The 24,653-nt window shown below is 56.4% G+C and overlaps 2 protein-coding genes across 4 annotated transcripts; one reads left to right on the top strand and one right to left on the bottom strand.

Moving 5' to 3' along the window:
* Nucleotides 1-1,994: 1,994 nt before the first annotated feature.
* NECAB3 (N-terminal EF-hand calcium binding protein 3) lies at nt 1,995-17,849 on the top strand (the record flags this gene model as incomplete). Of its 3 annotated transcripts, none has more annotated exons than XM_084246814.1 (13): nt 1,995-2,252; nt 4,287-4,311; nt 5,658-5,766; nt 6,773-6,798; nt 6,981-7,078; nt 14,439-14,575; nt 14,730-14,848; nt 15,007-15,086; nt 15,171-15,224; nt 16,824-16,936; nt 17,084-17,161; nt 17,634-17,725; nt 17,821-17,849. In XM_084246814.1, the coding sequence occupies exons 1-13, from the start codon at nt 2,121-2,123 to the stop codon at nt 17,847-17,849; spliced, it is 1,092 nt and encodes a 363-aa protein (XP_084102940.1). In that variant the 5' UTR covers nt 1,995-2,120. The 3 variants fall into 3 exon arrangements, with proteins under 3 accessions (XP_084102940.1, XP_084102939.1, XP_084102941.1); XM_084246813.1 differs by having other exon boundaries at nt 14,730-14,852; nt 14,951-15,086; XM_084246815.1 differs by lacking the exon at nt 15,171-15,224 and having other exon boundaries at nt 16,842-16,936.
* ACTL10 (actin like 10) lies at nt 8,374-9,111 on the bottom strand (the record flags this gene model as incomplete). The annotated part of the gene is made up of 1 exon (XM_084247458.1): nt 8,374-9,111. One exon carries the CDS (start codon nt 9,109-9,111, stop codon nt 8,374-8,376), a length of 738 nt encoding a protein of 245 aa, XP_084103584.1.
* Nucleotides 17,850-24,653: the final 6,804 nt, after the last annotated feature.

The raw sequence follows: 24,653 nt of genomic DNA, 5'->3' as shown, positions 1-24,653 counted from the left end.
AAGGAAACAGATCAACAGCCATGGGTGGGTGGAGTGGGTGGGTAGGCCCTCCCCAGGGACCCCAGCTGCTCCCTAGGATGGACATGAGATGAAAAAGGTGTGTGGGGGAATGTCACTGATAGTGGGGCAGGAGGGGTGGATGAAGGGCCTCCCTGCCGCCCAGATCACAGGAGCCCCTCCTGTGGCATTTGACATATCACCCTCCACCCCACTTCTTGCTGTGCCCCACTTTCCAATCTGCACTTTGATTTGTCTTCCTAACAGCTCTGTTTTCTTCTGCTTTGGTTTTAATAAATATTTTGATGGTGTTTGGGTCAGGTTTTGAGTTGTATAACTGCCAGCAAATCTGGGGGTGGGAAAAGCCAAGGTTGATGGGGTTATGCCCACTCTCTATTTCCCTTTTCTTTGTCCCCTCTTAGTTTAATTTTATTGGAAGCTTACAGCCCCAGGAAAACCCCTTCACCATTTTTGTCCTAGTTAAACATTCATTCAATAAATAATTTTATTATGTAAAGTCAGAAATACTCAGAAGTATGGGAAGCAGTAAGTGAACTCCCTGTGTTTCCCCAGCCCAAGAGACCACTCCGATTAGTTTGCTGAGTTCTTTCCAGATGTTTCTGGGCCTTTGTAAACATATAACAAATAATTACAACAGACTTACTCTGTGTCAGGTACTTTTGTTTCTGGGGATAATGTGTTTCCTCCATGAGGTTCTCAGGGTTTGGTGGAAGAGACACAAATGAGAACATCGGAAAGCTTGGAAGAGGTGGTACTTGAGCCAAGCTATATGCTAAGTAGGAGTTAACTGAAGATGAAACAGAACATCCATGGGGCAGAATAGGCAAAGGCCTTTGACGGGAGGGAGCAGGACCTGCTGTGACTAGATCTAAAGTGAGGGCCAGAATGCTGGGGCTGGGGAAGAGGGTGAGTCTTAGGCTTTATTCAGGGTACAAGAACTTACTGGTGAGTCTGACTCAGGACTCACATTGGGTTTAATGTTTTAAAAGCTCATCTAGTTGCTGTGGGAGGATGGATTGATGAGGGGGTGAGAATGGAGGGAGAGGGGTAAAAAATGGCTTTGATGAACTTAAAAATGGAGGGGAGGTGGGGTGAGTAGCTGGGGGGGGTCCACACAAGTCTGTTTAAGACACTCTAAGGTGGACTGTCTGATCCAGCCTCTGTTTTTTTTTTTTTTTTTTTAAGATTTATTTATGCATACAAGAGCTGGGGTACAGGCCAGAGGTGTGGGGGGTGAGAGGATTCACCAGAGACAGAGTGGGGGACAGAACAGGCAGATTGACCTAAGTACACTGCTGTGGGGAGCAGCCAGGAGTCAGGAGAGGTCTGCTGCGCCCTGTGGCAGCTCCCTGGCTGGGGATGTGCTGCAGAGGCTGTGGATAGCTTCATAGTGCTGAGACTTAACCCCTTGCGCCACCAGGGAGGCCCCCTCCCCTATTTTAAGCCCTTTGGATTCAATATACTCTCACAACAATCCTGTCTATACTATGACTTACCTTGTGGACCCTCAGAGAGGTGAAGTCACTTTTGGGTCTTATCCACAAGGCGTCACTCTACTGTGCCGCTGCTGCTTGCTTTGTGGACCCCATAATGGGGTGGGACCAGCCCCCGGGGGACATGTGCAGCCACCACCTCCCTTCCTGGCCGTGTAATACTCCCAAGGTGTGATCCACTCGGCCAATCCCCTTTGGAAATTGCCCCTTGGGTAACTCCTTGGAACGCAGCGGCTGCCCGTCCGGGATGCTCCCGTGGCAAAGCCGCGGAGGTGAACTATGTTGGGACTCCGCGTTGCACGCCTCTTGCCTAACCCAAAGGCCCAGCGCTTTGCACTTCTTTTTCAGACGGGAAGACCCAGGCCCTCCGGAGGGGTAGGCTGAGGGCAAAGGTCCGGGCTGGAGCCGGGACCCCGCACCGGGAGGGCCTCCCAGGTCAGTCCGGGCGGTGGGCGGAGCTGCGGGGGCGGGGCCCGCGGTCCGCGCCGGCGCCAATGGGCGGGCGCCCCTCGCAGTCCCCCTCCCAGCCCCCCTCCCGGTCCCCTCGAACCTGCCGCGGAGCCCGGGGACCGCAGCCCCGGAGCCGGCAGCCGAGCTGGTGGCGGCGCCATGGCGTGCGCTGGGCTGCTCGCCGTGTGCCTGCTCCGGCCGCCGGCGCCCGAGCCCCCGCGGCCCCCAGCGCCCGCGCGGGGTCGGCTGCCCGCGCCCTCCGCGCCCGCCGGACACGCGCTCCTCCAAGACGTGAGTGGGGCGCGGGCGAGGGGCGCCGGCCCTCAGGCTCCCAGGGGTGGTCTGTCTGTCAGGGTGTCGCTGCAGGTCTGTCTTGCCTCTTCCTGTGTCATGCAGGGCTGCTGTCTCTCACTGCCTGTCCTCTGTCCCTTCACCCCCCCTTTTCTCTCTCTGTTTTCCCCTCTCTCTGTTTGTTAATGTCTCTCCCCACGTATCTGGGGCCCTGCCTTGTGTGTCTGGATGTCTCATTACCTGCCTGTGTGTCTGTCTGTCTCCTTACCTCTCTGGCCATGCCGTCTGTTTCCCTGTGTCTCCCTTATCTTTAGCTCCCTGTCTTTGTGTCCCTCTTTCTGGCTTTTTCTCTCCTGCCTCTGGTTCTGTGTCACTACTCCGCTTGCCCCCCAACTCCAACTCCGCACCATCTATGTGTCTGGTGGGGTGGGGGTTCTCAACACTTGATCACAGGAGCAGTTCCCTGGGCCCTCTGGAAGCCCCATGCGGGGCTGACCTGGGCAGGAGAGCCTGGAAGCACAAGCAGCCCCCTAACCTCTGACCCACTGCTAACCTGGAGGCCGAGACCTGATCTGGAGGCCATGAGCCCCCAAGTTGGTCAGGGCTGCTAGCAGTTATTCTCTGTGGTCAGGGCACCCCTCCCAGGGCGGCAGGCAACCCTGAAGCCTCATGGGCACTAGTATGGACCAGGCTGCCTGGGTCTCAGTCACTGCCCTATGCCCCTTCCCTATCTTCTACCCCAGTGCTCAGCCCCATTCTGGCCCTTTCATGCCCCCACCCCCCGCAGTCCCTGCCACTGGCAAAGGCTATATTTCTACCCCCTCCCCAATGCCCTAGTGACTCAGCACCTTGACCACAGCTCTCCTGGCTGGAAGGGAGCTGACCCTCTGCTTCCTAAGGCCTGAAGGGTTAGGGATATATCAAGATCACAAAGGGAGGGGAGGGCTTACTTAGGATGTGGCCCCAGGTGTCCTCATTCCCAGCATAGCTTCCCTGCTCCTAGCCCCGGGATCTCCATCAGACAGCCAGGCCAGACAGCTGTGTGACCCTGAGACTGAGGCTGACTTCTCTGAGTCAGACTTCTAACTCAGGGTTGGATTCATTCCTGAGCTCCACTGACCCTGAGAAAATGCCCAACAAGCAGTGGCATTCAGAATGTGGGATGATGCTCTCTGTCCAGATGTTGGCCGATCTGCTTGCCAGACCTGCTGGTCTCCCATTTACTGGGCATAGCCTGTGAGTCTTAGGTCCCTGGTAGAGGCAGGGGCGCTGTCTTTGACACTGCTCTCCTCTCTCTGCCTCTGTTGCCCTTCTTGTCTGCTTTTCCATAAATATAATCTGCCTGATCTGTCTGTTTACCCTTGTTTTTTGCAGCCTCCCCTCCCCCCTTACACACGTATGCACTTACATACACACGAACACACACACACAGAGGAACCAGCCTGAGGTCCTTACACTAAGTTGTTCTTATAAGAAGTCCCAGCCCTGGCAGTGTTAACCCCAGGCTGCTCCCCCATGTACTAGTGGGAAAACTGAGGCTCTGGCAAAGAAGAGACTAGCCACTGCCAGCATGTCAGGGTCTTCGGTAGCACAACTGGGAAACAGTGCAGAGTCGGGGTTCAGGTCTGGGATGGGTGCCCAGCTTCCTCAGGCCGCATCTTGGCCCTTCTCCCCACCTTACTCACATTGAGCCTGTGCCAAGGACTGATGCATCATCAGACAACTTAGGAGGGACCAGTATGGGAGATGGAGATGCAGGGAACTGATCTGGAATACCCCCCACAAGACCAGGCCCCACAGGAGAAGTGAGCAAGCGGTGAGACCTGCTGTGTGCTCTTCCTGTGCCTGCCCCCCCACCCTTGTTGGAAAAACTCCTGCAGAGCAGAAATGGGCAGGGGGTTGGGAGCAGACTGGGTGGGAGGAAAGGCAGGCAGGAGGCAGGCAGGCCAGCTGGGGCTCTATTGAAATGAGTGGGGGGGCCTCTTTCCTTGGGGTCTCACTCACGGCTTCTCTCCATGCCCCTTTGTCCTCTAGGTTTTCCGTAGAGCAGACAAGAATGGTGAGTGTGGCTTCCCTTGGGTCCTACAGTGTGGGGTGGGGTGGGGATAGAGAGGGGGGCATCTCGGGGAGGGTTGAGGGCTTAGGCACACATTCTAGAGTAAGAGAAATCTTGGAGAACCCTGAATCAGGAGAGTCAATCAGGGCATCCTTTCAGGAGGAAGTGTTTTGAGCCAAGGTTGGCAGGATGGAGATTAGTGGGAATGTGGTTTTGCCAGAGACTTTCCCCAGTGCCCTGGCCATGTGGTGGGTATTTTCCATATGTGATCTTGTGTTGTCCTCACAACCCCTGCTCAGTGGGAAATCTTCACCCGCTTCACGGACAAAGGAACAGTGCCCGGGAGAGGCAAAGCAGGTTGCCCGGGGAAGGCTGAGGCAGGATAAAGCTGTGTCTGGTATTCAGCGACTCAGCTCCTCCTGCTGTGGGAGGTAGGCAGTCTTAGATATTGGTCTGGAAAAACTTGAAAACCAAAGCAGGACCCCGTAGGGGACCCCACAAGCAGGGTGCTGCCCATAGCTGACTCAGAGCTGGGGTGATTGGCCAGCTGAGGGTCTGAGCTGAGGCACTTAGCTGTGGCCTCACTTCCATCGGGGTCTCCAGACTTGTGTTTCCATCTCCTTGAGAAGGGGGGGGGGGTCCTCACACCTTTTCTTTTTCCTTTGGTTTCTTCAAATTGGTGGAAACCGCGTGTCCCTTCTCCCCACGCCTCTTGACCAGAATACGTGTTTGGGGAGACTCAGATTTCCTCTACCTGTGCTGCCCCCACCCCATCTCTTCGAGACCTCACAGACCAAATCCCTTTGTCTTTGGCTGCCCCACTCAAGGGCCCCCAGCGTCCGCTATGTGCCCCCTCATGGGGAGGTCATTCCTTCTCGAGCCAGCCTGCTGCTTCTTAAACAGACTCCAGCTCCTAGCAAGACCTCATCTGCCTCTCAGGGTGCTCTGTGAAGGGCCAGGTCCAGAGCACGGAGGCTCCCTCCTCCCTGGGCCCAGAATGGCCAGCATGTGGGGCAGGTACTTGGTGTCCAAGTCCTCCAAATGGCGTCTAAGTCCCAGGGGCTGTTCATTTGTTTCTTCATTTAGCAAACACTGAGTCTTACCTAGTGCTACATGTGTACTGTTTTGTCCCTTGGGTGCCTGAAAAGTGGGCCAGTTCCCTTAAGGGGGTATGCCTGGGGGGCCCTAATCCTTTGGTCCCTGCTGCCAGTCCTCCCACCAGGTTCAGAATCCCATTCCACCTGGCTGGGTGGCTGTGAGATCCTGCAAAGCCTTCTGGGGACTTGAACTTGGTGGCAAGGGTGTAGCCAGGGGTCCAGGATACTGACTCCTCCCCCTACCCCGCCCAGATGATGGTAAGCTCTCATTTGAGGAATTCCAGAATTACTTTGCTGATGGGGTTCTCAGCCCAGGGGAGCTGCAGGAGCTGTTCAGTGGCATTGATGGGCATCCCACCGAGTGAGTATGATGGGGCGGGGGGAGGGGGGTGGATGAGCTGTGGGTCATTGTGAGGCCAGGTTGTCCCAATCCCACTGTGTCTCCTGCTGCCTTGGTTCCTTATGGAGGAGGGTGTGGGGAGCAGGGAGAGGGAGCCAGGGCTCAGTGCCAACTTTATCCGCCCACCCTCCCCCTTCCTGGCTCATTTTGCCCATCACACTGCTTCCAGCTGGGACCCCAAAATAGCCGGGCCTGAGTCACCACCCGTGGTTCAGCCCACAGGTCTCCCCCACCCCCCATTCCTGTCTCCTGCAGGGACCAGAGGATGCCTGGGGACAGCTGGGCTCTGTCTGCTTCCACCATGGTTGTGGGTGCATGAATACACACCTCGCCACGTGTCTTTCCATGTCCACGAGTTTGCATGCTTTGTTCCACATGCTCCCCTACATGGGTACACATGCGTACACGGCAGTCCCACCTTCTTACTCCCCGCTCCCCCCCCCATATCTCCTTAGAATAAATTTCAGCCTCTGGGTAGACATTCAGAGGCTCCCACGCCCTCCCCTATCTGCACCCTTTGTCTGCATGCTATCATCTACCACTCTGACCTGACACCCCAAATTCATCATCCTTCAAGGCAGAACTTAGCCCCTTCCCCAGGAAACCCTCTCGTACTACCTAGTAATGATACCCCACTCCTTCTCTGGACTTCCCCAGACCTGGCTTCCCCAGAACTGGCTTCCCCTTCCCAACTCTGGCCACTTCTCTCTGGCCTCTGTCCGCATTTGTCTCCCTGGGTCTGAAACCCCCTTGGATGCTTAGAGTGGCTCTGAGTTTTTGCCTTCAGAGAGTGTTTGGTAGGCAGTAGTACCCTTGCTCCCTACCTCTGTCCACTGAGCAATTTACCCTGGGGCGGAGGCAGAAATCTCCTAGTCTGGTTGAGGGGGGAGGAGGGGAACATTGCCTTCGGAACCTTAGTTCACCAGGCCGGAGTCTAAGGGTCTGAATGGCTCCTTTCTCTCTGTAGCAATTTGGAAACGGAGAAACTATGTGGTGAGTAGGCCCAGGGGAGCGCTATCTCCGGGACCCCTGGGTGTGAGGGGCTGTGACTGGTCTCCTGTTGGAACAGGCTGAGGTGGGCTCAGGAGTTGAGACCTGGTTGACTGCTGAGGAATTCCAGGTTGGGTAGAAGGGTGGGGGGCCTTGAGAAATCCTTGAGCCCCCCTCTGCTGCAGACTACTTCTCAGAACACCTGGGTGTCTACCGGCCTGTGCTGGCTGCACTGGAGTCGCTGAACCATGCGGTGCTCACTGCCATGGATACCACCAAGCTGGTGAGTGGAGGGGCCGATGGTGGAGGGGCCGATGGTGGAGGGGCCGATGGTGGAGGGGCTGATGGTGGAGGGCTGGAATGAAGGGCAGAGGGTGTCTGCTGTGCTGTGAGAGCCTCCACCATCTGGCTCAGGGCTTTGGTGTTAGATAACTGGGTTCAGATCTTGACTTTCCCACTTTTTGGTTAACTCTTTGGGCCTCAGTTTCCTACTCTGTAATCTGGAGATAATAGTAGAGCCTATCTCCTTACATTTGTTGTGACAATTAAATGAGAATGAAGGCGGGGATTTTTGTCTGTCTTGGTCTCTATTCTCAGCATCTAGAACTGTGCCTGGCACACAGTAGATTCTTAATGCCTGGAGCTGATACTGCTACTGTTTTTATTATTGACCAGACCTGTTGTGGGGTATCAAAGTCCAGAACCCAGCAGCAGTGGCCTGGGGGTGGGTTGTGCTCACATCCACAGGCCTGTGCTTCTGTGTGCTGGTGTGTGGAGCCTGTTGGGGTAGGGCCTGGCCTGAGGACATGCGTGAGTAGGCAGGCAGGCACGCGTGCACCCTTGTGTTTGAGTGCATGTGTGGAGGGACACGTGTGCACATAAGCATAAGCAGTGCTCACAGCCAGGGCTCCAGTTGATGGGGTGGTTAGCTCAAAAAAACCCGCAAGCTGCCCTGCCCATTGTGTGCTCCTTTAAGAATTGTCTACACCTCTCTTGTTCCCAACTTTTGATAAGGGGAAGCAGCATGATTGTTCCTGACCCACTTTTTACGTAAGGGGAGAAACTAAGGCCCTCATCAAGTTAATAGTCAACTGAGCAGATGGGGATAGGGAGTTTCCCTTCTGGTTGCTTTCACATGGGATTTAGTAGCTGTTCAAAGGGTCGCCCCTTAGGGCTTGGCATGGGTTGGATATCCAAATGGTACATGATGAGGGGTTGGCGTGTTGTGAGGATTTCTGTATCTATAACTTGGATACAAGTGGGGGAAAACACTTTCCTTGTTGCCATGGAAACAGGGCCCTCTGGGTGGACAGCTGGACTGTCCTTCTCTGAATGGGCACTGGTGGAGGGGGGTTTCAAGCTGCAAGTCAAATTCAGGGCCCCGGGGATTCACCCCCTTACCCCGCCACCAATGCCCCTGGCTGAGAAAGGGGTAGGGGGGACTCATCACCACATGACTCTGCCAGTTCCAGTCACCTGAGACTTTTATCTGGCACTTGATGCCTCAGATAGCCGCTGCCCAGCCAGCCGAACTTCTTCTGACCTCCTCTGGCACCGTCCCCTCCAGTGCAGCAGGACTCAGTTGAACACTTCATGCACCAGCCTGGAGCCACACTCCTGGTACATGGCCCGGGTCATCCAGTGGCACTGAAAGGAGCGCAAGGAGGCCATCATGGAGCCGCCCGTCCACACTGCTGTGCCACGCCCAGGCGTGGCCACCACTTGTGGCCGCAGTTCCCCATAGCCATGCTTCTGGCACTGGGCATTCAGCTCTATCTCCAGGCGCTCGGTGAAGCCAGGGAAAAGCGTGGAGCCCCCGGCCAGCACCACTGTGTCGGCCAGCCGTGTCCGCAGCGTTGCAGGGATCTTCTGCAGTGCCTGGAAGGCCAGCGTGGGCAGCCCGGGCTCAGCCTGGCCGAGCAGGCGGGGCTGGAAGATGGGTTCCGGGCAGCGGAAGCGCTCGCTACCGAGGTGCACGGAACACCCATTGTCTAAGCAGAAGCTGGCGGGATGGTGGCGGGCAGGGTTGCGGAGGTCCCCCTCGAAGTCCAGTGACACGTAACAGATGCGCTTCTTGAGCTGGGTGATGGCCTTGCGGGGCAGGGTCTGCAGCTGCAGGTGGGGGCACGCTGCTGCCAGCAGGGCCCTCAGGTAACGCGACAGGGCGCTGCCTGCCACGTTCAGCCGGCTGGTGGCCGCGTGCCACGAGTGGCCTGCATAGATGGGCGTGGCGTGGCACACGCCCGCGCCCGCCTCCACCGCCAGCCCGCTGACGGCGCCGGTGGAGCAGAGCGCCAGCAGGGCGGTGCTGGCCATGTGGCAGGCGGGCACGGCCAGCGCCTCGAACAGCAGCTCGGCCGTCCTCTCGAGGCCCGCGGGCGGCGCCGACGGCGAGGTGCTCACCAGCACCGGCCACTGCTCCGGGCATATCCGCAGGCCCCCCACCAGCAGGCGCTCCCACAGGCCCTCCAGCGCCTCCCAGTCCACCACCACGCCGTGCTTGATGGGGTGCGCCCGCGCCACGCCGCGCGCCAGCTCGCAGCCCGGCCCGCCGGGCAGCACGGGCCGGTCCCCGCTGGGCACCAGGCTGGAGCTCTTCAGCTCCAGCCGCGGCTGGTCCTCGCCGGCGAAGCCCGCTTTGGTGAAGCCCGAACCCTGGTCCACCACCACCGCGATGCGCCCCAGTGAGGGCGGCCGAACCGCCCGGCGGCTCCGCTTGGCCGACGCCACCTTCCGGCTGGGCCCCAACTTCTGGCCGAGACTCCGCCGCCGCCTGAGGTCGCGCTGCTGCTTTCAGCTCCGGGCGCCGGCCGGGCCTGGTTCCCGGGGATCGTTAACGAGCGCCCGCAATTCTGGACTCAGCCCCTGGTCCTGACCCGGGAGAACGGCTTTTCTCAGTCTTTGACACCGCCCCAGGCTCGAGGCCCCGCCTCTGGCTCCGTGGTCGGGCCGGGCCCCGCTGGTTGCCCCGTTCCGCCTCCAGGGCTTCCAGACTCGAAGCCCCCCACCCCTCACGTCCCCTTCCTGAGGTGCGGCTCCGACTCCTCAGCCCTTGTCTCGGTGGGTGGTGAGGACGGTGGGCTAAGTGCCTTGGGGTACTGGGAAGCAACGAGCTGCAGCGCCCCGGGAGTGAAGAGACCTTGTGGCAATGTCGTCTGTGGGGGTGGGAGGGGGTGGTCGGAGAGAGGAAAGAACTTGGGCTCATTGTGACCTCAAGCCTAAGAACCTACTGTGATTCCGCAGCCCTTTCTGCGCCAAGACGCCCTGGACCCATCCTCTCTCCCAGGACAGGGCCAAAGGCTGAGACTGGGCATCCGGGGGCACCCAGCACTACCAATCTGACTTCTTCCCAAAGCACTGGAGATTATCTGACATATTCTAGCCAGCTGCGCGGCCCCTCCCCTCTCAGTGGTGGAGAGAAAGCTGCAGTCACTGATCTACAGCCACCCTGTGACCTGTGCCTGCCCAGCCCGGGATGCCGCGGCCTACATAGGGGCCTTAGTTCAGGGGCTCTATGCATGTACTCAGGTGGGCTGAGTTTGTGACTCGGTCCTGCAGCTGAAGCACAGTGCACCCCTGTGCAAGTCCAAATCTCTCTGAGGACAGGTTCTTCCTTCACCAAGGAGTAGTAATCCTCACACAGGAAAAGGGCCACTTCTTGTCTCTGCAGTGTCTCATTCTCTTTAGGATCCTTTTGGTTGCAAGAGGAAGATCCAGTGAGCTTCAAGTTCAAGTAGGGATTTTATTACCATGTAGAGAGAATGCTGATAGTGTTGACACTGAGAAAGTGCATCTTCAGCCTTAGTTGGACTGTCACCTTTGCTGAATCTGCCCCTTCCGGGGACATTTTGAGGTGGTCACCAGTGGAAGGCAGGCTGCAGGTTTGGAGAGCTGGGGTGGTGCCAGGGCTTGGGCCCTGGGAGAGTGAAAAGCAGCAGCAGGGTTCTGTCCACAGAAAGTGTGTGGGGCCTCTCCTGATGAGTTAAGGATGTGAGCTTTGTACTGGAGACCACTAGTGGCAATATGGTCACTGCAGGAGGGAAGGTGGGAGAGGCCCTGGAGAGGAAGGCAGGCTGGAGTGCTGGGCCTGCACTACCCTCCCTATGATGGGTTTGTGTGTTTCCCTGTGAGCACCAGAGAACCAGTGTGAGCGCATGAGCCGGGGGAAGACAGGCCAGTGGTTTGGAAGAAGCCTTAGGCTGCAACATGGAGAAGGGGATGGGACAGGGTAGGTTGGGAGGTGAGTGACTCAGGACCTTTGGCATTACCAAGAGTGGGGCAGGAGTGAGGGGTCAGAGGCCCAGGGACCCCTGCCTCTACCTGGGTGGCTCTCGCAGGTAGAATGAGTTTGAGGCCCCACCCCTGCTTATCCTTACTGTTCTTCCAGAATGGTCGCTGTTTGTCTGAGGCACCACCCTCCCCAACTCTTAAGGACGATTTGTGAATCCTGGCCACCTTGGATATGCCAGGCCTCTCCCAGCAGGCCCCTCCTAGAGTGGCTGAGCCTGGATTTGCCCAAACTCACCTCTCCTATGAAGGCCAGGGTGTGCCGTCTCCCCAGTTTCGGGCAGGGTTTCTGACTTTTGGGTAACAAGAAAGAAGGGGAAAAAGCCTTGGCTTCAGGCAGCCTTCGGTAGTGCTGTTTATTCCTGTCTCGTGCTGGGTATCAGTTTCCCCCGACTGGCTCTATACCCCCCTCCTGCCCCACCCCTGCAGATGCCTCAGCCAGCGGGTGCCAGGCTTGCTGTGCACTCTTTATAGGGCCGGCCCCGGAACCGGGGGGCTGGATCCGGAGTTCAGAGCTTTGGGCGCGGGGAGCGGAGCCTTCTGCGCGATGCTCCTGGGCGGGGTGGGCGTCGCCGTCGGCCGGGCTCTCGATCAGCCGCGCGCGCCCTTGGGCCCGCCCCCCGCGCAGCGCCCCTCCTCCTGCAGCCTCGCGTCCGGCAGCACCAGCAGGACCAGGATCTTCATCTCGCGCGCGCGCGCCCCTTCGCGCCGTCCCGCGCCGTCGCCGGCTCCTTGCAGCGGGGGCGCCCCCGCGTCCTCTCCCCGCCCTTCGGGCCGCGCGCCCGAGCCGGCCGCCGCCTCGGGTGGGTGCTGCCCCTTGTCCAGCGGGAGAAGCAACACGTCCTTCGTCTGAGGGGTGGGGCGGGGCGTGAGAGCACGGGCGTGCCCACCTGCCTCTCGGGGTCCCTCAGCCACCCCTGTTCTATCTCCCAGGAATGTCCTCCCCGTTTCCGGGACACCCGCCCCACTCCCGTGCCACCCCGACCCGTCGCAGGGAGCCCCCCATCCCTCCTCTGGAAACCCTCACCCACCCGAGCTGGCCTCCTGGTACCTCACTCTGCCCACATTCCTGGAGTCTCTGCCAGCGTCCATCCTTGACCCCCGGACGTCACCCACCCCCGCCCTGGTCTAGGACCGCTACCCGCTGGGAGAGGGGGAGGTTTTGAAACTCAGCTCTGGAAAGGGGAAATAAGGCAGTGCTCCCTGCGCACAGCCCCAGGGGCCCCGACTATGGCTGATATCCCATCTGTCCCCAGTTCCCTCTGGCCCACCCTCCTGGGCTCTCTTCTTATCCATCTCCCTGTTTCTGGGTTTCCTGTCCTTTCTGGGCTTTTAGGAATCCATCCCCGTCCATGTGGATTCCTGCAGATGGTGAGGTCAAACCATGATGTCACAATGTGGCATCCCTGGGCAGGGCAGAGGCAGAGGGCCCCGAGGGGAAGGGGCTTCTCTAGCTGCTTCATCCTCCAAGGATGACACAGGACTTACTCCCCAAAGGCCTAGACTCAGTGACTCCTGCACCTGCTTGGGTTACCCTGACCCCACCTGCCTTTGGCCCCCTGGCACTCACTCTGGGCTTCTTCCGTTTGAGGTGGCTGAAGAACTGCATTTTCTGTAGGGCCTTGTTCATTTCAGGCAGCCTTTCTTTGTGGGGCTCCTTGGGCAGTTTGGTCCTCTTGTGGGAACTGTTGTTTCCCATGGCAGGGATGGTCACCACTGGGGGCCACAGTCCATGATGTCTCTCTGCCCTGCCCTCTGCCTCCAGGGAGTCCTTCTGCCTTTGCCCTCCCCGGGAAGCCACATTGTGACCTCATGGTTTGACCTCACCATCTGCAGGCTTGAGCACCTCACAGGCAACTCTGTGACTTCTGGCCTGTATTTCTTAGCTGTCACTCTGGGTAAGGATCAGAAATCAGGCAACGTTTATAAGGTGGTTATTGGTGAGAGCAAGGAATTTCTGTGGCCTCGTTTGAATTCTGGCTCTAACACGTAACTATCTGTGTGACCTTGACCAAGGTAATCGACTGCTGTAGGCCTCAGTCTTCTCATCTGCAAAACGAGGTCAATTATGGCTCTCCCCTCTGTACTGCCCCCCAGTTCACAAGCCTGGCCCAGAGGGCCCCATGATGGTTGAGTTCTGAAGAGTAAACAGTTTTGCTGCAGCCTGGCACAAGAGTGGGTACTTGTGTCAGCTGGTTTCTATTGCTTGGTTGCAATCAGTCATCTTAAGTAGTAAAAATAAAAATTATTGGAAGGACTTTAGGGAACTCAGAACATGGCTGAGAAGTCTGGAGTCTAAGCTTGAGACAGGACAGAAACTACTGGCCTGTCTGAGAATGAAAGGACACAGTCTCCCCTCTGTTCTGGCCCCCCAGTTCACAAGCCTGGCCCAGAGGGCCCCATGATGGTTGAGTTCAGGCAATCAAGTGCAGGAGACAAAGCCACTAATGCAGGCTGTCTCTGGGGTCCCTTGTAGAGGGAGGGCAAGCACCAGGACATGGCTCCCCAGGACTCCCACCTTGGGCTGTGTGCAGGTGGCAGCAGGGGTGGGGCAAGCTCATGCAATTCTCAGGAAATCTATGACTGCGGGATGTACAGGTGGGTGGGTTTCCTGTCAGTATTGTGTTTGACAATAAAAAATGTTGAGAATTTATGTGCCAGGCACTGGGCTGAGTCCTGTATAGGAATTAACTTATTGGAACCTCTCAATGTCTCAGTGAGATGGTTGTTATCACCCCCATTTTATAAATGAGGAAACTGAGGCACAAGGAGGTAGAAGTTGGGAGTCTCTGAACATCCTAAGATGGGCAGCACAGGACTTGGCACTTGGCCAGCCTCTCAGTCTTGGGAACTGGAGGGAAGCTGGTAATGTAGGCTGGGGTGGGTGCTGGGGTGTGTGTGCTAAGACAGCAAACCAGCTGTCTTGTATCTGCAGCTCCTAGTAAAACGTGCTCAGTAAATGTTCATGGCATGGATGAATGAATGAATGAATGAATGCATATATAGACTGAGTTTGTGGTCAGCTGGTGAGTACAGGGCTACATCACACCATTATTTTGCTTTGTGTATCTAAATTGGCCTTTGGATGCCCTGTGACCTGCTCCCTGCCCCAGCCCCCCACTCACCTCGCTGTGCCTGGGCTCTCACTGGCTCAAAGTGGTAGCCCCAAAGGGGAAGAGGCCTGGCTCAGCCCTCAGTCCTATTGCCTCCTGCTTATACCAGGTCTACATGTTCTCTATTCTTCATGCCTCCACTGTTGCTCTGATGGGCAGCGGGTGGGCATGCAAGGGGCTGGCTCCCATTCAGAAGTATAAGCTCGGTGCAGGGAGTGGCAACCAGGTTCTTTCTGCCCCCAGGAATATGAGCAGGCTTCGAAAGTGGACCAGTTTGTGACACGTTTCCTACTGCGGGAGACAGTGAGCCAGCTACAAGCCCTGCAGAGCTCGCTGGAGGGGGCATCAGATACTCTAGAGGCCCAGGCCCGGGGCCTGAGGTATGAAGCCTGATTTCTTGATCTTCGGTTTTGAGCCTGGGTCTGACTGTCCTGGGAAGCTTGTCTGGCCCCACCCAGGCCTCACTCTGTTCTGGGGCCACGGGCCTGGCTCTGTGGGTCTGGGGGCAGTAGGCTGACCCTCCACTTCCCTTAGGTCAGATGAAGAGAGTGTGGAGGTGCAGCACAGGCCCCGAGGCAGCCGGCGGGCAGGGCGTAGGGCCCTGCGGAGCATCAGTTGGTCACCCACCTCGTCTCCAGGCTCCTCTGACATAGGTGGGCCTATCTGGGTGGGAGGGTTGCTGAGGAGGGCCCAGCGTGTGTGCCCCTGGGTCTGCTCCTCCTCTGCCTCTCACTTTATCCTGAGGAGACTCCCAGCCTGCGGGGGTCCATGCCTGATGTCCTCCTTCTCTCTCCATGGGTCCCCACCCCAGGGCGGACCTCCGAGGCTGAGATGCAGTGGCAGCTCCAAGTCAATCGGCTTCAGGAGCTCATCGACCAGCTAGAGTGCAAGGTGAGTGGCCAGGGGAGGGCCTTCCTGGAGTCTGCCCACATCAGGCTACGCTGGAGGCCTGGCCCATGCTCTGTGTCCCCACAGGCTCCCCGGCTGGAACCCTTGCATGAAGAGGAGTTTACCAAGGAGTCCGACTCGGTGAGTTCGAGAGAGCCGGGGAGGTGGCTGGGTTTCAGACTGGGAGACGGTGCTCATGGAGGGAGGGGCCAGCTGCCCAGTCAGCCTCTGCCTTCCCCAGGCTTGGCCCAGCCTCCCTCCCCAAGGCTGGCAGGCAGGGTTCTAATCCTTGCTGTGTGATCCCGCAGAAATCATTGCTGCTCTCTTGCTACTTGTTTCCCTCTGCATTTCTGAAAGCTGATGCTTTGTGGAGGGGCTAGTAGGAAGCGGTCCCTACTTGGGAGGGAGGGACAGGGGACTAGATCAACCTTGGGGAGGGGGTAGAGGGGAGTCAAGGATATTGGGCCAGGTTGGGGCAGGAACTCTACCTCAGGGTAAGTGGGCTTCCGTGCAGATCATGAAGGGTAAATGGGAACAGACTGTTTCTAGAAATTGGACACAACTGTTTCATTGAACTGATCTAGTCTCAGGATTGAGAGATTGATTTCATGAAATAACTGAACAATTCAAAAATCTACCACCTCAACACATGTCTGCAAAAGCTTGATTTCAGGGAGGTGCACTGTAGACTGCGTAGAAGTTGTGGACTTCTCTCTGTGAGGATCTTTTCTTATCTCTCTCTAAGGGAGAAGGCAGAAGTTAATTTGCAAACTTTTGTTTGCTGTGCTTACCTGGATAACCCCCCTAGCTGACCTCGTTCCTCCTCCCAACCGCCCTTGTCTCAGCTAAGCTATTTAAGATGGCAGCTAGAGGGTCATGCAAGGCCTTTAGTCATGCAGGGTGTCTCCCATGCACGCAGGAGGTGTACTTGTTATTATTAAACTTTTTTTTTTGGCTTTTTCTCTTCTACAAAAAAAGAGGGGTGGGTGTGTTAGTGCACCCAGGGGTACCGAGGGGCCCCAAATTATTAAGGAGTGCACACTCTAATAGGGGGCCAACCATTTGCCACACAAAGGCTAAGGAAACAGATGTTTAGTGTGAAAGAGTTTTAATAATTGCTCAAGAAAGGATTTCAGAAAATCGTTTCCTAACAAAACTCCATAAATTACCCATACTCTCATGGGCAAGTGCCCAGTCAGACAGGCTCCATCCAAGATGGGGCCACTGAGTCCTAAAAGCTTGCCACAAGCCAAAGGTATCTTCCGGCAAGCAACCACAAGAAAGTGATTAAGCAGGTCCCAGAGAGCTGGTACAGAGGAGAGACTCAAAATTCGAAACAGACCACACAAGTTAACATGAAGGGAAGAAAATGGCTGCCACTGTCTCTGCCGGAGACCAGAAGCAGCTTCCCCACACATCTCTCACCCACATGTCGATTTCAGATGTCTACATCTCTCTCCTCCATGTGTCTCCCATTGTCTCCTCCAAGTCTTTCCCAGAAATATTCCTTCCCTTTCTATATTCATCTTGCTCCTTCCCAGCTGCCTGCCATATGGCATGCTGGGACTTGTAGTCCTCAGTTCCTGAGAGCTCTTCAGTGTGGACATGGGTGGAGTTTGCAAAAAACATCAGGAGGTGGGGGAGACTGCCTCTAATAGTTGGGGGTCATCCTGGAGGCCACAGCTAGTCCTTCACCCTGTGCCCAGCCCTTTTCCTGCTAAGCAAGCTGTCTTTTGTCAGCACATCCTTGTGGCCCAGAGGCAGGTGCAGGTGGCAGAGGAAGCCTTGCAAGACTTCCACCGTGCCCTGTGCTGCTATGTGGACTTCACAGGAGCCCAGAGCCATTGCTTGCAGTGAGTTCCCAGCCAGCTGCTGGGCTGGCCAAAGTTGGGTGGTGAGAAGGGAGGAGGGCTGGGGCTTGGTGTCCTGGCCACCTCCGGTTGGGTGGGCAGTGGTGGTGGCAGCCTGGGTCTGGCCTGGCCATCTTTTTGGCTCCACAGTGTGTCTGCCCGGAAGAGGCTGGACAGTGCCTCCTTTACCCTATACGAGTTCTGGCAGGATGAGGCCTCCTGGAGAAGGTATGAATGATGGTCTAACAGTAAATTTATTGAAACAGGCCTGAGTTAAAATCATCCTCTCTTATACACTGGCTGTGTGACCTTGGGAAAGTTACCTAGCGCCTCTGAGCCCCTGAGGCCTTTTTGAGATGGGAATGATAACAGTTCTAGCCTGGTATAAGCTAAATGAGATTATGTGTGAAGAACTGAACACAGTGCCAGATCCCCATGAACATGCACTGCTACCACTGTGCCAAACCCTGTGCCAAGCACCTGTGTGTTACGTTATGTCATCCTCGCCATAGCCTGGTGAGGTAGACACTGTCACCCCCATTTCACAGAGGAGAAAACTGAGCCTCAGATCCAATATGAGGAAGGACTGGGACCTGAATCCAGGTGGTGCCATGGGGTGGGAGTGGGGAGCTCTTACCCACATGGTCCTGATTTTTGGGGGGCTGGCTCCAACTTCAGTCTACTCTGTGGCTCTCTGTAGGCACCAGCAGTCCGCCTGTAGTAAGGCCTTCCAGCGCATTCTCATCGACCACCTGCAGGCTCCAGACACCCTCACCACTGTGTTCTTCCCAGGTGTGCTGCAGCTCCCAACCCTCTCTACAGCTTGGGGACCTGGGGAGGGACAGTGGGCTCCTGAAGGCCTCTGACCTTCAACCTTTGACCTACAGCCTCCTGGTGGATTATGAACAATAACTGAGCTTGATCGGCATAAGCCAAGGACCCTGGGACCCTGCCTGCCTCTTTCTGGAACTTCTGGACTGGTTGACTCAGCACCAAAACCAAGGATGCTGCCTCCTAGACTTGGGGCCTGGCTCTCAGAGACCTCCAGACCCAGCCGGTGGAGATCTCAGCTCACGGATCAGGGACTAGGCTGCTTGCTTTCTATTTCTTTTTTAATTAGTGCATTTTGTTCTTTGTAGCTTTGGCCTCTGCTTGGCTCAGGAGGCCTGGATTCTGGTCCCCTCTCTGCCCCTGCTGTGTGACCCAGGGAGGGCCCCTTCCCAGTCTGGGTGGGGCCCAGGCCCTCTGGCTGCCTACTGAGTGCCCTGCTTTCTTCTTGCTATCTTGGGGCCAGGCTTCTGCTCTTTAACCAGCAGAATGAGGGCTGATGCTCAGGGACACCCCCATACTGAACTTTGACCCCTGAGACTGGACTGGGTCATTCTGTGGTGTGGGGTAAGGACCATGTCCCTGTTACCCACCAGGGCTAGCAGGCTCAACTCTGACTTTTCTAGACTCTTCTAGCACCAGAGACCTCGGGAGGCTCCTGGGTCGGTTTGCATGTCATTTGCATATAATTTGCATGTTCATGCCTACCCATACTCAGGGCACTATGGGAAGCCCCAAGGTGACCTTGCCAAGTAGCAATAATTTGGGCCTAGAGTCACCTGCTGCCCCCAGATACCTCTGAACCCAGCCCAGGACCGCAGCCCAGAGGCAATAAAGGCAGTGGTCACCATTGGCATTGTGTCCTCCCTCTCCCTTTGCAAGAAGACCAGGCTGTGGGGACAGTCTGCATTTCAGACCAGAGAGAATCTTTGTTCAGAAATCAACTGATTCCTGTCTTGAGTTTCCAGGCTTGAAGCTAGTGGGTCCTTAATCCAGGTTTCCTCAATTTAAGGCTCTCTTACCTGACAAACCCTTGTTCTCACTTCTGCTTTCAACTACCCCAGCTGGTGGTCCTCGCTTCACCTCCCCACCTTGCGGGCCTGGGGGCCTGGAACTGGGGCAGAGCACAGAGCCGCCTCAGGGACCCAAACAGATCCGGTGAGACCTACCTCCAGACGGAATGAGCCTCTCACCTAGTTTGTCAGGACCTGGCACAACCCCTGCCACCTGACCTGGAGCCACGGAGCAGTGTCAGGAAAACAATGGGGGGTCCATCGTGGGGGAAGTGAATGGGGGCAGGGAGGAGATGACAGACATGGCCCTCGGCTCTGAAGGGGAAGCCCATGGCCCGGTAAGAGGACCGGATGGCCTGGGGCTGTTCTGTTCTGGGGGGTACGGCTGTTAGGCGTGTTTCAGACAGGAAAGGGCGGGGCTTGCTGGGGCTCCGAGGGCAGGAGCGCTGTCTCTGAACTGAAGGAAGCGCAGCCTGTGAGCAGGGAGTGGGCTAAGGTGCGGGGTGGGGAGGGGGGAATGGCAGCGCGTGCCAGGAGGCGCCCAATCCACCCCACTTCCCAGACTGGCCACTGTTTCCAGAAGGTGCTGCCGCACCTGGGCAGTCTGGGCGGCTGGAGTGAGGCCTCGCCAGGGAGGTCCTCCTGCTCTCTGTCCCGTGTTCTCGTTGCTTCTGCTCTGTTTCCCCCACAAAAACCAGTGGCAACGGCAAACCTTCAGAGCTAAAACTCTTCCCACCGCCCTCTTGGACAAAGATGCTGAAATCCTCAAGCAGCGGCACCTCCTAATTGAGCACCTCCTCAGATGCCGCCCCTCGGCCCGCAGCTCTCTGCAGGCTGGAGGCGGGGTGCGGGCAGGGGCGGGGTGCCGCAGCGCAGGAGAGGGTGGTGGTTCTGCGGTCAGGAGGCCTCTGGGAGGGAGACTTGCTTTCAGCCGTGAAAAAGCAGGTCTCCAGGCCGGGGTGAGGGGCGCTGGGCAGGGGGAGCCGCAGACGGAGGGGGCAGCAGGTGGCGCCACAGGGTGTAAGGAGGTGTGCCGGGAGCCCAGGCGGGAGAAGCTGGAGGTCTCGCAGGTAATGGGGAGCGAGGCTGCCAGGTGGGTGCTGTGGGGCTGCACTGCAGACAGGAGGCTGGGGTGAAGCCACCGGGAGAGCAAGCCGCTGAGCAGGGGCTGCAGGCTGGAGGGGTGCTCAGGCCTGGTGTTGACTAACTCGGCCAGCTGCCGGCTGCAAGCCCGCCGCTACCCGCTCCGGCGCCCCCGTGGCCCGGGGAGTGGCCACCACCTTCTCTGCAGCCTCTTCATGGGGCGCCCCACAGCTCACTCCTCATAAAGCGGCAGCCGGGAAGGCCTTGTAAAATGTCCACCTCCCCCGGTTCACCCCCAGACGGTGCCCCGAAATCTAGTCGGATTTGATTCCGCATTCACGGGCGAGGAAGGAGCCCGGACTCGGCGCGCGCAGCGTCGTCTCCCCACACCCGCCGCCGGGGGGGCTGCTCCCCGGCCCCCCTCAGCCCCCGCCTCCTCGCCCGCGCTCTGCCCGCCCCGCGGCGCCCGCTGCGGACACGCCTCCTTAGCCCCGTGGGCCGCCCTTCCCAGCCGGTGCCTCGGCGCCCAGTTCTCGCGGGCGTGTCAGCTCGCGGGGCACCTGTGTTGTGGCAGCTGCCGGGATGGAAACGCGCGCCCCAGGGGGCAGAACCCTGAACCTGGGAGCGCGCCTGGCTCCTTCCGCCAGCTGCCACCCTCCCGCCCTTCCACCCACTCCCTGCACCTGCCTCCTCACCTTCCTCCCGCCTGTGCCAGTGACCCCCCCCCACCCCCCCGCACATCAAACCTGTCCTGGGGACTGGCCCAGAGCCAGGGCAGGTGCTGGAGAGACAAGAGCAATCTAGGCCCGGGAGAAGCCCACACCGAGCCCCTAGCAGCCTCCGGTGCGTGGAAACAAAGGGACGGAGCATTCGCCGGGCCTTCAGCAGTGACTCTCAGAACAAACATTACTTGAGTACGGTGGGGGCTCCAAGCTGGGTCACCGGACAAAGACTATCCACAAGGAAATGGCATGCGGGCAGGGAGAGAAGCAGGTTGTGATGGCAGCCTGGTTTCCTGGGCGCTGGGGACTGGTTCAGGGACACCCACCACCACGCCGTTCCTGCTGCTAATACTGTAGGCATGGTGAGCGCCCCATGCACAGAGGACGAGGCGGGCTCGGCAAGCGAATGCCTCGCTCAGTGTCTCCCGGTCCATCTCCTCCCCAGCACCCACAGCCACTGGCTCCAAGCATGAACGCGTGAGGGAGATCCTGGGTTTACTCTGGGGACAAAAACAGCCCAGGGCTGGAGGACAGTGGCAGCTACAACCAAGGAAAGAATGAAGCCAAGTCCTAGGGCCTCAGGATGGCAGACGGGGCAGCAAGGAAGAGCCCTGGGAGCACACTGCAAGGTGGAGGGTGGGTCTGGTGTGGGCTTTCCAAAACCCAGCCCTCGGATGGTGGGTGGGGCTGGCGGGCTGAATCACGTCTGGAACTCTCTAGGCGGGATCCAGAGGGCATGCGTTGTGGGGCAAAAAGGCAGCCTCAGAAAAAGTTGGTGCTGGGGGAAGGCAAACGTTGACCAGGCATGCACCTTGCACCTTGGATGGGAATCCGGCTGCGGGGCGGGGGCGGGGGCAGAGGCAGCAGGTCTGACTCTATCCACAAGAGGGCGCCCGGCGCTAGGCAATGAGGACGTGGAGGCTGCTTTAGACTTGGCTAAGAGCTTGTGGGGGGAGGGCGGCTAACCTACACCCTAAAATACCAGCCGTCAGAAACGAGCTCAGAAGAGCAACACATTTAGATAAAAAGCATGTTTGCTCATTCTGAGATTATATCATCTGTTTATACTGAGGAGCAAGCTTGTTGGTAAAATCTGAAAGCTCCGCCACCTCCTACCTCTCTCATCTTACCTTCCAGAAGGAACAGCTCTCCTATTTTTCATCTCCTTTTTGTGTCTATGACCAGGAATCATGTGGTAATGCGTCACTCATTTTCAGATTCTTCTTATCTGCTGTTCAGTAGGGCATTGGAAATTCATTTCAAGGCTTGTGAGCTCCAGAATTCTATATGCCTAGTTATTTTGCTTACTTTCGCCAGCACCACCCTTAGAAGTGTCATAGTTTTGAATTCTGCATGGATAATACTTCGCGATGTTCGAGGGGCTCTAAATCCTGTTGATTGTTGCTCACAGTGGCTCATTTCCTTGGATGCTTGGTGTTTTATTTTTAACATATATAATTGGTTAATATGTGTAGTATTGTGATTGATCTTTTGATATTTTCCTCTAGAAGATTTGCATTTTTGCTTCTGTCAGATACCAGGAGATATTAATTTTCTCAGCCTGGGGAATCCTTTGACCTTTGGAGTCATGTAAGCTGAACCTCAGCCTTGGAAGAGCAGGTGGAGGAGTGCAGACTCTGGTTACATTTTTTTCTTCAAGTAGGGCAAGAGGGGGGCGGTTTCTGCCTAGTTCCCATTGCTGACAGGTCAAAGCTGCTGAGTGTTCTGGTCTCATGAAGAGGTCCAGTTTTGCTTCTCCATTTTGTATTGGCTCAAAGCTTACTCTCTCATCCCCTGAAAGACCAGTTAACACCTCATACAAGACTTCTAGAAATTTCTCTTGTGCCCACACAGCACAAGTTTCCTCTTTCATATTGAACTACCTCTGGGGTTTCAGTTTACTCTTAATTATTTTTTCCTGGCCCTGGGGAGTTCTTATATTTTCTCATCCGTGACCTCAGCAATGCAGTTAAAAGAATATATGTTGGAATTTACCTGATTTCTGGGTGTTTTATGGTTATGGAAAAATTTTCACTGTCATTTCTATAGCACATTTAGCATAGTATTTTACTATATTTTCTCAGTCCCTGGGAAGTTTTTTTCCAGCACTAAGACAGCTTGGCAACCGAATGTGTCTGTGCTCTGCTGACAGTCACAAGGCTGAGGTCCTGTAATTGTTCTAGGTCGTGGATCGCAGCCCTGGGCAGCTGCTGAGAAGATTGGCGGTTGGCACCATCTGCAGAAAGATCATCCAGCTAACGCCCCACCTGGCCTTCGGGGCCAAGGTCACAGTCCAGCCCTTCTAGGTTACAGATCTAGTAACCAAACCCTCCCTCTGCCTTTCAGGAGCCTGGGTAGCTGGTGGTGTCACCAAGCTTCTCAGGCAGCACAGCTCGAGAGAAGTTGGTTTAGGACAGAGGTCAGAGATGGGTACTCAGGCGACAGGAGTGAGGCCTCAGGTGACTGACCAGTAAACTGAACTGCCGGCCCCGACTCCATACGCACAGGTGGGTAGGCCATGGCATGCCGGGGCACTACAGGGGCTGCAGGAGGTGCGAGAAGCTGGTGGGCTTTCAGGAAAAGCAATTTGAATACACGCTTCAAGAATCCAATAGATATTCAGTTCTAGAAATCCCCCTTTGGAAAATTATCCAAAGACCTGAATCAAGTGAAGGAAGATGGCGAATAGGGAAAACCTGAAAGCAATCCAATTTTCCCAGCGGGTGGTTTGTTAAGACAATTAGGTCCTTGGGTCTCCCTGGTGGCCTAGGGTTAAGTCTCAGTGCTATCACCTAGATGACCTGAGTTTGACCCAGCCAGGGAGCTAACCCACATGGCGCAGCAGACCTCTCCTGACTCACCCGCTGCTCCCCTTAGCAGTGTATTTCAGTCAATCTGCCTGTTCTGCTCCCCACTCTGTCTCTGGGTGAATCCCCTCATCCCCTACACCTCTGGGCTATACCCCAGTTCCACCTAAAAAAAAGAAAATTAGGTCCTTGACTAAGTCATACAACTATTAAGCAAATAAATGTGAAGGCAATAGTGAACTTATGATTTAACACCAATGTAAAAAAGGGCATAAATGGATACTCACAAGTCTAGATGTTAAATGTTTATGAGTTACCAGGAAAAAAATACCTACATGTCCACTACTCCATTTGTCCAACTTTCTGTGGTGGTATTTTCCTTATGAAAACATCACTTGATGGCAGTGAAGAGCATTCAACAAGGAGCTTGGTAGTGTCTGCCAAGGTGACTTTGGCACTTGATGGCAGGCCCTTGGGTGGGCAGGCCAAGTGCTGGGCATAAGCTCGGGCCTGGGCCCCTCTGCTGGCTTCCCAGAGGTCCAGCAGCTGGGACATTCCCTTAGCGGCACCTCCTGCTTTCACTCCCTGCCCCCCCCCACCCCATGCTCTTCGGGTCATAACAATCCTGCCCCCCCAAGATTTGGGCAGGGAGAGGGGTCACAGAAGCCTCGTATCGCCTGCTGTTCCACTTCCCGCCCGGTCCCATTCCAGCTTGAGTCAGAAAAGGAATATAGCCTTTTTATTGACTAAGTAGAACAAACTAAATACATATTTAACAGTTTTGGTTCATTTATACAGTACATTAAATAAGTTATGCACAGAGTTAAGTAACAAAAGTTCCTATCAGAGTAAAATGATAAAGCACAGAAAAACCAGACTCTACGCATCCTGTGGGTGGCTTCACATTCATCACCCCCCTTTAAAACCACACTTGGAGGCGGTTTTCAGTTTATTTACATTATTGGCTTTCTTATGGATGGAGCATTTGTAACTTCATCAGGAACTTGGGAAGCCAGGAAAGTGGACCGAAGGCCTCTCAGCCAAACAGCACTTTCAACCATTCACCAGCTGCTTATTGCTGCTTCTCTCTGCCAATTACTTTCAAGGCAGGGAGGGGGCTTCTCTGCCAGCCACACACGCCCTATTTGGTATAAGCATCAATGTGTGTGCACTGGGCAGTTATAGACCTGACCAGATATGTCTGCAGGGGAAGTTCCATCTCTGGCACTGTGGAGGGGGAGACGGGACTTAAGGCCCACCCTCACCT

The sequence above is a fragment of the Talpa europaea genome, assembly GCF_964194135.1.
Source record: "Talpa europaea genome assembly, chromosome: 11".
Classification (NCBI taxonomy): Eukaryota; Metazoa; Chordata; class Mammalia; order Eulipotyphla; family Talpidae; genus Talpa; species Talpa europaea.
This window is presented reverse-complemented; position numbering and strand designations above follow the sequence as displayed.